Source organism: Delphinapterus leucas, chromosome 3, assembly GCF_059928025.1.
Source record: "Delphinapterus leucas isolate spDelLeu-1000000601 "Yukka" chromosome 3, BTC_Dleu_Yukka2, whole genome shotgun sequence".
In the NCBI taxonomy this organism is placed as follows: Eukaryota; Metazoa; Chordata; class Mammalia; order Artiodactyla; family Monodontidae; genus Delphinapterus; species Delphinapterus leucas.
The window spans coordinates 37,385,056-37,397,418 of NC_143131.1; the positions used below are offsets into that span (position 1 = coordinate 37,385,056).

At 43.5% G+C, this 12,363-nt stretch overlaps 1 protein-coding gene across 6 annotated transcripts in view; it reads left to right on the forward strand.

The window, feature by feature from the left end:
* Positions 1–7,125: 7,125 nt before the first annotated feature.
* ZBTB35 (zinc finger and BTB domain containing 35) overlaps positions 7,126–12,363 on the forward strand; it is a 32,584-nt gene continuing 27,346 nt past the window's right edge. Inside the window, exons 1-3 of one of the 6 annotated variants that reach the window (XM_022598123.2) lie at positions 7,126–7,305; positions 8,200–8,338; positions 9,322–9,423. In XM_022598123.2, coding sequence (XP_022453831.1) covers positions 8,209–8,338; positions 9,322–9,423 — 232 coding nt within the window. In that variant the 5' untranslated portion in view covers positions 7,126–7,305; positions 8,200–8,208. Of the gene's footprint in view, positions 7,306–7,358; positions 7,723–7,769; positions 7,983–8,199; positions 8,339–9,321; positions 9,424–12,363 lie in introns of those variants that run through there. The other 5 variants (XM_022598113.2, XM_089908827.1, XM_022598108.3 and 2 more) reach the window with 5 other exon arrangements.

Genomic DNA, 12,363 nt, shown 5'->3' on the forward strand with positions numbered 1-12,363 from the left:
AGGATCAGGGCCGACCGGCACTCACCAGCCTGAGAGGCTTGTCTGCTCACCCGCCGGGGCGGGCGGGGCTGGGAGCTGAGGCTCGGGCTTCGGTCGGAGCGCAGGGAGAGGACTGGGGTTGGTGGAGTGAACACAGCCTGCAGGGGGTTAGTGCGCCACGGCTAGCCAGGAGGGAGTCCGGGGAAAAGTCTGGACCTGCCGAAGAGGCAGGAGACTTCTTCCCTCTTTGTTTCCTGGTGCGCGAGGAGAGGGGATTAAGAGCGCCGCTTAAAGGAGCTCCAGAGACGGGCGCGAGCCGCGGCTAACAGCGCAGACCCCAGAGACGGGCATGAGACGCTAAGGCTGCTGCTGCCGCCACCAAGAAGCCTGTGTGCGAGCACAGGTCACTATCCACACCCCGCTTCCGGGGAGCCTGTGCAGCCCGCCACTGCCAGGGTCCGGGGATCCAGGGACAACTTCCCAGGGAGAATTCACGGCGCGCCTCAGGATGGTGTAACGTCATGCTGGCCTCTGCTGCCGCAGGCTCGTCCTGCGTGAGCCAGAGTCCCCGAATCAGCGGCTCCTTTAACCCCTTCCTGTCTGAGGGAAGAACAGACGCCCTCTGGGGACCTACACGCAGAGGCGGGGCCAAATCCAAAGCTGAGCCCCTGGGAGCTGTGAGAGCAAAGAAGAGAAAGGGAAATCTCTCCCAGCAGCCTCAGAAGCAGTGGATTAAAGCTCCACAATCAACTTGATGTACCCTGCATCTGTGGAATACCTGAATAGACAACGAATCATCCCAAATTAAGGAGGTGGACTTTGAGAGCAAAATTTGTAATTTTTTTCCCCTTTTCCTCTTTTTGTGAGTGTGTATGTGTATGCTTCTGTGTGAGATTTTGTCTGTATAGCTTTGCTTCCACCATTGGTCCTAGGGTTCTATCCATCCGTTTTTGTTTTTAATTTTTTTTCTTAATAATTAATTTTTATTTTAATAACTTTATTATATTTTATCTTACTTTATTTTATTTTACTTTATTTTCTTTTTTCCTTCCTTCCTTCCTCCCTCCCTACTTTCTTTCTTCCTTTCTTTCTTTCTTTCTTTCTTCTTCTACTGATTCTTTCTTTCTACTTTTTCTCCCTTTTATTCTGAGCCATGTGGATGAAAGGCTCTTGGTGCTGCAGCCAGGAGTCACTGCTGTGCCTCTGAGGTGGGAGAGCCAACTTCAGGACACTGGTCCACAAGAGACCTCCCAGCTCCACATAATATCAAACGGTGAAAATCTCTCAGAGATCTCCATCTCAACACCAGCACCCAGCTTCACTCAACGACCAGCAAGCTACAGTGCTGGACATCCTATGCCAAACAACTAGCAAGACAGGGAAACTACCCACCCATTAGCAGAGAGGCTGCCTAAAATCATAATAAGTCCACAGACACCCCAAAACACACCACCAGACATGGACCTGCCCACCAGAAAGACAAGATCCAGCCTCATCCACCACAACACAGGCACTAGTCCCCTCCACCAGGAAGCCTACACAACCCACTGAACCAAACTTAGCCACTGGGGACAGACACCAAAAACAACGGGAAGTACGAACCTGCAGCCTGCAAAAAGGAGACCCCAAACACAGTAAGATAAGCAAAATGAGAAGACAGAAAAACACACAGCAGATGAAGGAGCAAGATAAAAACCCACCAGACCTAACAAATGAAGAGGAAATAGGCAGTCTACCTGAAAGAGAATTCAGAATAATGATAGTAAACATGATCCAAAATCTTGGAAATAGAATAGAGAAAATGCAAGAAACATTTAACAAGGACCTAGAAGAACTAAAGATGAAACAAACAATGATGAACAACACAATAAATGAAATTAAAAATACTCTAGATGGGATCAATAGCAGAATAACTGAGGCAGAAGAACGGATAAGTGACCTGGAAGATAAAATAGTGGAAATAACTACTGCAGAGCAGAATAAAGAAAAAACAATGAAAAGAACTGAGGACAGTTTCAGGGACCTCTGGGACAACATCAAACGCACCAACATTCAAATTATAGAGGTTCCAGAAGAAGAAGAGAAAAAGAAAGGGACTACTGAGAAAATATTTGAAGAGATTATAGTTGAAAACTTCCCTAATATGGAAAAGGAACTAGTTAATCAAGTCCAGGAAGCACAGAGAGTCCCATACAGGATAAATCCAAGGAGAAATACGCCAAGACACATATTAATCAAACTGTCAAAAATTAAATACAAAGAAAACATATTAAAAGCAGCAAGGGAAAAAAAAAAAAAAGCATCAAGGGAAAAACAACAAATAACACACAAGGGAATCCCCATAAGGTTAACAGCTGATCTTTCAGCAGAAACTTTGCAAGCCAGAAGGGACTGGCAGGACATATTTCAAGTGATGAAGGAGAAAAACCTGCAACCAAGATTACTCCACCCAGCAAGGATCTCATTCAGATTTGATGGAGAAATTAAAACCTTTACAGACAAGTAAAAGCTGAGAGAGTTCAGCACCACCAAACCACCTTTACAACAACTGCTAAAGGAACTTCTCTAAGCAAGAAACACAAGAGAAGGAAAAGACCTACAATAACGAACCCAAAACAATTAAGAAAATGGGAATAGGAATATACATATTGATAATTACCTTAAATGTAAATGGACTAAATGCTCCCACCAAAAGATACAGATTGGCTGAATGGATACAAAAACAAGACCCATATATTTGCTGTCTACAAGAGACCCACTTCAGACCTAGAGACACATACAGACTGAAAGTAAGGGGATGGAAAAAGATATTTCATGCAAATGGAAACCAAAAGAAAGCTGGAGTAGCAATTCTCATATCAGACAAAATAGACTTTAAAATAAAGACTATTAGAAGAGACAAAGAAGGACACTACATAATGATCAAGGTACCGATCCAAGAAGAAGATATAACAATTGTAAATATTTATGCACCCAACATAGGAGAACCTCAATACAGAAGGCAAATACTAACAGCCATAAAAGGGAAAATCGACAGTAACACATTCATAGTAGCGGACTTTAACACCCCACTTTCACCAATGGACAGATCATCCAAAATGAAACTAAATAAGGAAACACAAGCTTTAAATGATACATTAAACAAGACAGACTTAATTTATATTTATAGGACATTCCATCCAAAAACAGCAGAATACACATTTTTCTCAAGTGCTCATGGAACATTCTCCAGGATAGATCATATCTTGGGTCACAAATCAAGCCTTGGTAAATTTAAGAAAATTGAAATTGTATCAAGTATATTTTCTGACCACAACGCTATGAGACTAGATATCAATTACAGGAAAAGATCTGTAAAAAATACAAACACATGGAGGCTAAACAATACACTACTTAATAACGAAGTGATCACTGAAGAAATCAAAGAGGAAATCAAAACATACCTAGAAACAAATGACAATGGAGACATGACGACCCAAAATCTATGGGATGCAGCAAAAGCAGTTCTAAGAGGGAAGTTTATAGCAATACAATCCTACCTTAAGAAACAGGGAACATCTCGAATAAACAACCTAACCTTGCACCTAAAGCAATTAGAGAAAGAAGAACAAAAAAACCCCAAAGTTAGCAGAAGGAAAGAAATCATAAAAATCAGATCAGAAATAAATGAAAAAGAAATGAAGCAAACGATAGCAAAAATCAATAAAACTAAAAGCTGGTTCTTTGAGAAGATAAACAAAATGGATAAACCATTAGCCAGACTCATCAAGAAAAAGAGGGAGAAGACTCAAATCAATAGAATTAGAAATGAAAAAGGAGAAGTAACAGCTGACACTGCAGAAATACAAAAGATCATGAGAGATTACTACAAGCAACTCTATGCCAATAAAATGGACAACCTGGAAGAAATGGACAAATTCTTAGAAATGCACAACCTGCCAAGACTGAATCAGGAAGAAATAGAAAATATGAACAGACCAATCACAAGCACTGAAATTGAAACTGTGATTAAAAATCTTCCAACAAACAAAAGCCCAGGACCAGATAGCTTCACAGGCGAATTCTATCAAACATTTAGAGAAGAGCTAACACCTATCCTTCTCAAACTCTTGCAAAATATAGCAGAGGGAGGAACACTCCCAAACTCATTCTACGAGGCCACCATCACCCTGATACCAAAACCAGACAAGGATGTCACAAAGAAAGAAAACTACAGGCCAATATCACTGATGAACATAGATGCAAAAATCCTCAACAAAATACTAGGAAACAGAATCCAACAGCACATTAAACGGATCATATACCATGATCAAGTGGGGTTTATTCCAGGAATGCAAGGATTCTTCAATATACGCAAATCAATCAACGTGATACACCATATTAACAAATTGAAGGAGAAAAACCATATGATCATCTCAATAGATGCAGAGGAAGCTTTCGACAAAATTCAACACCCATTTATGATAAAAACCCTGCAGAAAGTAGGCATAGAGGGAACTTGCCTCAACATAATAAAGGCCATATATGACAAACCCACAGCCAATATCGTCCTCAATGGTGAAAAAGTGAAAGCATTTCCACTAAGATCAGGAACAAGACAAGGTTGCCCACTCTCACCACTCTTATTCAACATAGTTTTGGAAGTTTTAGCCACAGCAATCAGAGAAGAAAAGGAAATAAAAGGAATCCAAATCAGAAAAGAAGAAGTAAAGCTGTCACTGTTTTCAGATTACATGATACTACACATAGAGAATCCTAAAGATGCTACCAGAAAACTACTAGAGCTAATCAATGAATTTGGTAAAGTAGCAGGATACAAAATTAATGCACAGAAATCTCTGGCATTCCTATACACTAATGATGAAAAATCTGAAAGTGAAATCAAGAAAACACTCCCATTTACCATTGCAACAAAAAGAATAAAATATCTAGGAATAAACCTACCTAAGGAGACAAAAGACCTGTATGCAGAAAATAATAAGACACTGATGAAAGAAATTAAAGATGATACAAATAGATGGAAAGATATACCATGTTCTTGGATTGGAAGAATCAACATTGTGAAAATGACTCTACTACCCAAAGCAATCTACAGAGTCAATGCAATCCCTATCAAACTACCACTGGCATTTTTCACAGAACTAGAACAAAAAATTTCACAATTTGTATGGAAACACAAAAGACCCCGAATAGCCAAAGCAATCTTGAGAAAGAAAAACGGAGCTGGAGGAATTAGGCCTCCAACTTCAGACTATACTACGAAGCTACAGTAATCAAGACAGTACGGTACTGGCACAAAAACAGAAATATAGATCAATGGAACAGGATAGAAAGCCCAGAGATAAACCCACGCACATATGGTCACCTTATCTTTGATAAAGGAGGCAGGAATGTACAGTGGGAAAGGACAGCCTCTTCAATAGGTCGTGCTGGGAAAACTGGACAGGTACATGTAAAAGTATGAGATTAGATCACTCCCTAACACCATACACAAAAATAAGCTCAAAATGGATTAAAGACCTAAATGTAAGGCCAGAAACTATCAAACTCTTAGAGGAAAACATAGGCAGAACACTCTATGACATAAATCACAGCAAGATCCTTTTTGACCCACCTCCTAGAGAAATGCAAATAAAAACAAAAATAAACAAATGGGACCTAATGAAACTTCAAAGCTTTTGCGCAGCAAAGGAAACCGTAAACGAGACCAAAAGACAACCCACAGAATGGGAGAAAATATTTGCAAATGAAGCAACTGACAAAGGATTAATCTCCAAAATTTATAAGCAGCTCATGCAGCTCAATAACAAACAACCCCAATCCAAAAATGGGCAGAAGGCCTAAATAGACATTTCTCCAAAGAAGGTATGCAGACTGCCAACAAACACATGAAAGAATGCTCAACATCATTAATCATTAGAGAAATGCAAATCAAAACTACAATGAGATATCATCTCACACCAGTCAGAATGGCCATCATCAAAAAATCTAGAAACAATAAATGCTGGAGAGGGTGTGGAGAAAAGGGAACACTCTTGCACTGCTGGTGGGAATGTGAATTGGTTCAGCCACTATGGAGAACTGTATGGAGGTTCCTTAAAAAACTACAAATAGAACTACCATATGACCCAGCAATCCCACTACTGGGCATATACCCTGAGAAAACCAAAATTCAAAGAGTCAAGTACCAAAATGTTCATTGCAGCTCTATTTACAATAGCCCGGAGATGGAAACAACCTAAGTGCCCATCATCGGATGAATGGATAAAGAAGATGTGGCACATATATACAATGGAATATTACTCAGCCATAAAAAGAAACGAAATTGAGCTATTTGTAATGAGGTGGATAGACCTAGAGTCTGTCATACAGAGTGAAGTAAGTCAGAAAGAAAAAGACAAATACCGTATGCTAACACATATATATGGAATTTAAGAAAAAAAAATGTCATGAAGAACCTAGGGGTAAGACAGGAATAAAGACGCAGTCCTACTGGAGAAGGGACTTGAGGATATGGGGAGGGGGAAGGGTGAGCTGTGACAGGGCGAGAGAGAGTCATGGACATATACACACTAACAAACGTAAGGTAGATAGCTAGTGGGAAGCAGCCGCATGGCACAGGGATATTGACTCGGTGCTTTGTGACTGCCTGGAGGGGTGGGATAGGGAGGGTGGGAAGGAGGGAGACGCAAGAGGGAAGAGATATGGGAACATACGTATATGTATAACTGATTCACTTTGTTATAAAGCAGAAACTAACACACCATTGTAAAGCAATTATACTCCAATAAAGATGTAAAAAAAAATTCCCTAATCCTAATGTTTCTTTTGAGAGAATAGAATAAGTAAGTCTTGACTATCTCATTCTCACAAAGCCAATTTCAGAGGAATGAATGAATGACCCGGTCACGTGAGGCTGATTATGGGTCACTGGCCATTTTAAGCGCGGGAGTTGGGGAATGGAGAGCTGCAGTAATAGCACCATGCGCAAGTAATCTTGCAGCTACAGGTCCTAAGCCCAGCAAACACGTGCTGCCCGCCGAGCACGGAGAGGGCGGGCACCGGGGAGGAAGATCCTAGGCGGCCGGAACGTGCTCGCGCCCGTGGCTGCCGCCGCCCGCGCCGCGGCCGTCCGGGTCTCGGAGGGAGCCCACGTGCGCCGGCCGGACCCAAGCAGAGGGAGCGCCCGGGCACTCGCGAGGAAATGGCGGGCGAGGCGCTGTTCAGGGTTAGGGAAAAGTGTGGGGCGAGTTACGCCCCGACAGGGGAGAGTAGAGAAGGTAAGGCTTTCGGGACGGAAAGGAGAGAGGGAGGATCGTGAGCTAGGTAAGGCGTCCCGACCTAGGCCTTGGGAGGAAAGGGGGCGGGGGGGGGCAGCGGTATAAAGGTACACCTGAAACTGGCTGGGAGTTTATTCTAAGGTCCGGGTCGGAAGTGCTCACACCTGGAGTTTGGCGCGGGTGGGTGGAAGGTGGAGCCCCACCCAGACAAAGGCAGGCCCGCCACCGGCCCAACCCCACCACAGTTCGACTTCCTCCTCCCAGCGCGGGCGGCCTGCCCTTCTCGAGCGCCAAATCCCCTCAGCTAGCTCCGCCCCGCCACTAGAGGAGGGCGGGTGGGGGCGTGGCCCACCCACTCCCTCGTCTGCGCTCAGTCGGCGTCCGCGTCAGCCGGAGCCCGACGCGTTGACGCGGCACGTCGACGTAAGTGACGCGCAGGCCCGGGCCGCTCCTCCTTCCTTGAGTGAGTGCCGGCCCGGTCTGGGCGGGGGAGAAGAGGGCGGGCGGGGGAGGGAGAGGCGACCCGGGAGTCGTAGTGGGCCGCGGGCCGGACCGGGTCCCGGGGCGGCGGGAGCCAGGGCCGGGCCGAAGGGCTTGGCGGGCCGTTAGAGGGCCGCGGCGGCTGTCGGGTCTCCTCCCTTGCCGGACTTGCGCGCCCCGGAGCCCGGAGCCTCCGGCGCTGTGCCCACCCCGCTCCAGCTCGCGTCTCCCGACTCCAATTAGGTCAGGCTCGGAGTCCCGCGGCCGCGGCTCCGGCCCCCAACGCGCGGCGGCCGCCCGGCTCGCCTTTCTTTCTTCCCTCGCCTTCCTCTCCTCTTGTCTCACCCTCCCCCCTTCTTTTCGCGTTGCTGGGGTTTTGTTTTTTGTTGTTTTATGCTTTAGGGGTTTTGTTCCTCAACCCGAGCTCATGGGTGTACATTATCATGCTCCTCTTTTGTAGAACAACCCGATGGCCATGGAGGCCGAAGAGACGATGGAATGCCTTCAGGAGTTCCCTGAACATCATAAAATGATCCTGGACCGATTGAATGAACAGCGAGAGCAGGACCGGTTTACTGACATCACCCTGATTGTCGACGGTGGGTAGCGTGGTGGGCCGAGGAGCGAATTTGTGGCTTCAGATCTTCTCTCCCCTTCCCCCATCCGCCTTTTTTATCCACCTTCTGTGGACTCCCTATCGAAAGTCTGCGGACGGTGTGCTCTGGAACCCGAGGACACTTATCAGTGTCCCTTCACGTAGACCATGCTGCAGAAGGATAGTCACGCTTTCAACATAATCATGGCATTTTAACTTCTTGCAGCCTTTTCAAGTGTTCGCATTGTACACTTGAATGCAAGGTGGCGGGGATAGGGAGGATGTCTCTAAATGTTTGGTTAGTAGACTTCTGCTGCTAAGCTGCTTTGAGTAGTCTTTCACAGGAGTCATTTGGGAAGTGTTCTTTCTAGTTTCCCAAATGGTCTTGGAGGGAAAATGTGAGAGATTCCTTTGCAGCACTGGTACCCCCTTTGGTAACCCCCAAAATATAATGCGGTCTTTACCAGTCCTAGGAGTAGTCATTATAATGGATGCAAACCCAGCTTGGGTATCTTTTCTGTTTAGTGAAAATAGACTTCTTGAGGCAAGCTATACTTTATTATAGCCTACAGCTGGTCTGCTGTAGGTTGAGTTTCCAAATATTAGGCATACTAAAATGTTTCCCATAGCAAACACATCCAGCTTGGTGCTTATTCTGTGGCTTTTTCTTCTCTTTTCAAATGACGTATAACCTTTTGGGTTGTGTTTATATTTAGCAGTTTCAACTGAATAGGATATGCCTTTGACTTAAGTGGTACCTCCTTAAATGTTGTAAGGTGGCCTTTATAAAGCTGACTTAATAAGGCCCTTGAGGTAAAGATCCTGCTTCATGTCAAATTGAGATTTAAATTTGTCAAGATAGCTGTCCAGAATATAGTTTTATAATTATATTACAAAGACCTATTTTACTTTAATTTCTTAACTTGTTTTATAGTTTTATATTTGATTTTTGTGAATATGATGATTTTATTTTGTTTTTTTCTCTAGGACACCATTTTAAGGCCCACAAGGCTGTTTTGGCTGCTTGCAGCAAGTTCTTTTACAAATTCTTTCAGGAGTTTACTCAGGAACCTTTGGTGGAGATAGAAGGTAAATGCTTGTTTTAAATACAATATTTAGCAAGCATTGTAATTAGATGAAGAAGTTTTAGGCAGTTAATTTAGCAAGATACCATGGGAAACAGGCATCAATGGTTTCTATTCGGTGACTGGATAAATTGTTCTTTTGACACCTGAGAATTCTTACTTTTAGTAACGTGCTTCGTAAAATGATCTTCCAGGAAAAACTCTTAACGTTAAATGGTTGGTCTCTTAAAGGAGTCTTTTTCATTGCTAATACCAGTGATCACTGTCTTTTGAAAACATGTATTAAAAGTGAATTTCCATCTTATTTAGTGGGCTTATGTTTCAGACTGGTCCAGATGCTGCAGGCCTCTGTATTAGCAGCATGACACGCACAGTGTGAAATGGGCTGTCATAATATGGAAAAGGCTAGGAAAGATTAACTGAAGTAGCATTCAGAAGAAGTTCTAGTGGCTATAGAAAGTCTAGGATGGAAGGGGGTCATCTACTAGATACTGTCTTAAAATAGAAATTTTTATACTTGTTTGACTTTTTGTAATAATAGCCCACCAAGTGCCAGGTATTATGCTGTGTAGTTTGTGTGCATTTTCTGAGGTTCACAGCAGTGCTTTGAAGTAAGTGGTTTTACTTCCAATTTACGTATCAGGGAGCAGGCTCTAAAAGGTTACTTGTCTGAGGTTGCCCAGCTAGCAAGGGATTCAGCTTGTTCTATTAATTCTGCTGCTACAATACCTAGCCCTCTACCCCTCAATCCAAAACTGTGGGAAATAAATCAGCTTACCTACATAAATACAGGGTTCTTGAGTTTGGGTTTTGTATCTCTCTCAGTGTGTATATATTCTCTGTTATGAATGGGTTGCCTAGAAACAGTATTCCCTTGGAAAAATTTGGTGTCTAGGGGAGTAAAGAAAACGTAGAGTTAAGAGTATTCTCTTATTTTGATAGTTCCAGCTTACCTAGCATTCTGGCTGATATCCATAGATAGATTATCTTTGATTATCTGTGATGGACAGAGCACAGGCATGATGGAAATCCTCAAAGCTTACTAAAGTGAGAATCCATCAGCCTAGACAGTATTTCTGTTACAAGCCAAAGTTTTGTGCATTTATTCACCTGAGGTACTGAGACCCCAGGCAGGTTACTTTATCTCAATTGCATATTTGCCTCTTCATCTGAAAAGTGGGTTAATAGGCTTGTACTGTTGTGCTAATGATTAATTGAAATGGCATCTGCAGAGTGCCTGGCGTAGTGTTTGGTGCACTGTCAAAGCTTAATAGATTGGGGTTGTTTATCAGATTTAATACCTATTATAATATACCATGCCAGACCCAGGAAATGAGAAATTGATTAATAAGACAGCCCTTAGAGAATTTGCAAATTTAATCATGGATAAGCAACAGTTAAGGAGTGCAAAAAATGTTGCAGAGAATTTTGTTGCAGAATGGTGTCACTAAGGAGGGAGGATGAGTGGTTTAGTTTACTTTAGAGAGAAGGAGGATTTCAAAGATGAGTCAACTTCTGGGCAGAATCTTAAGTCAAAAAATAAGTGGCCCAGGCTAGAATATGCATTGCTGGTGGAGTGTGGAGTACTGACTTACCTGGAGAAGTAGGGTCTTTTCTTCTGAAGACTAATCACCTTGGGATTATCTCTTGTACTTCTGATGTGCTCTGTCCATTATAGTACAGGACACACAACTTTCAGTATTTAAATTGTAGAAGGTAAGAAAGAAAAATGTAAAAACATTCTTTCTGTTTTTGTTATTTGCCAGATTCAGGTTTAAAGAATCAATTTGGCTCAATGCCTTCTTAAGCCCTTAACTTTGGAATTGCTGTACTATCTGGCTAGGTCACCTGGCTGTAGAGAAAGCCCTGGGCATGCATTTAGAAAACCTGACTTGTAGTCCCAGCTTTACTGTTTGTCAGTTGTGTAACATTGGACATCTTAGCTTCCTTTTTTCTCTTTTAATCTGCAGAAAATGTCAAGTAATTTTGGATTATGCCATGGGCATTATTTTTTTCCTTTTTTTTTTTTTGGTCTGTGTCAGGTTGTTGAGGCATGCGGGATCTTTCGTTACGGTGCAAGGTTTCTTTGTTGCGTGTTTGGGCTTCTCTCTAGTTGTGGCGTGTGGGTTTTTCTCTCTCTAGTTGTGGCACATGGGCTCTGTAGCTTGCGGCACGTGGGCTTAGTTGCCCCGCAGCATGTGGGATCTTAGTTCCCCAACCAGGGATCGAACCCGCATCCCCTGCATTGGAAGGTGGATTCTTTACCACTGGACCACCAGGGAAGTCCCTGTCACGGGCATTTTGAATATTATGTTTTGACCCTCTGTGTGCTGTTAGAATCATCTGGAGAATGCTATTGTTTTTTGTTGTTGTTTTGATTTTGTTTTGTTTTTAGCAGACAATCAACCTGATTAGGTTCAGACTGCCTTGTGCGGACTGTGGATCCAATTCCAATTTAGTTTTCAAAACCTTTGTTGTTTTGTTCAGGTCCCAGGTGTGCCGACCTGGGTGGTAGTCCACACCACAGTGTAATTCTCAAAGCCTTTGCTGTGCTGCCTCACGTCAGTTTTGCACACGTGCAGCTGGGTGGTGAGCTCAAGACTGCATACACAGATTTAAAGGACCTCTCTCCAGCTCCCTTCTGATGGCCTCTGTACTTAGCTCCCCTGAGCTCCCTTTCCTGGTCCTCTGGCTGGAAGACTAGGAGGTTAGCCTCCCTGTGCTGTCGTACATTTTCTGCAGTGGAATCCATTTCCTGGATAATAACATGGTGAGAGAAGAAAATAACAAGAATTCTCTCCATGCTCTTCAGATGATAATCTCTTTCCTAGTTCTCAGCCAGAGAGAACTTTCTCTTAGGGTTGAGTTGCCTGCTTGGTGGCAACTAGCCATAGATGTGCAGCGTCACACTGGGGCTTGTCTTGAGGGAGGGCTGAGAGAGAAA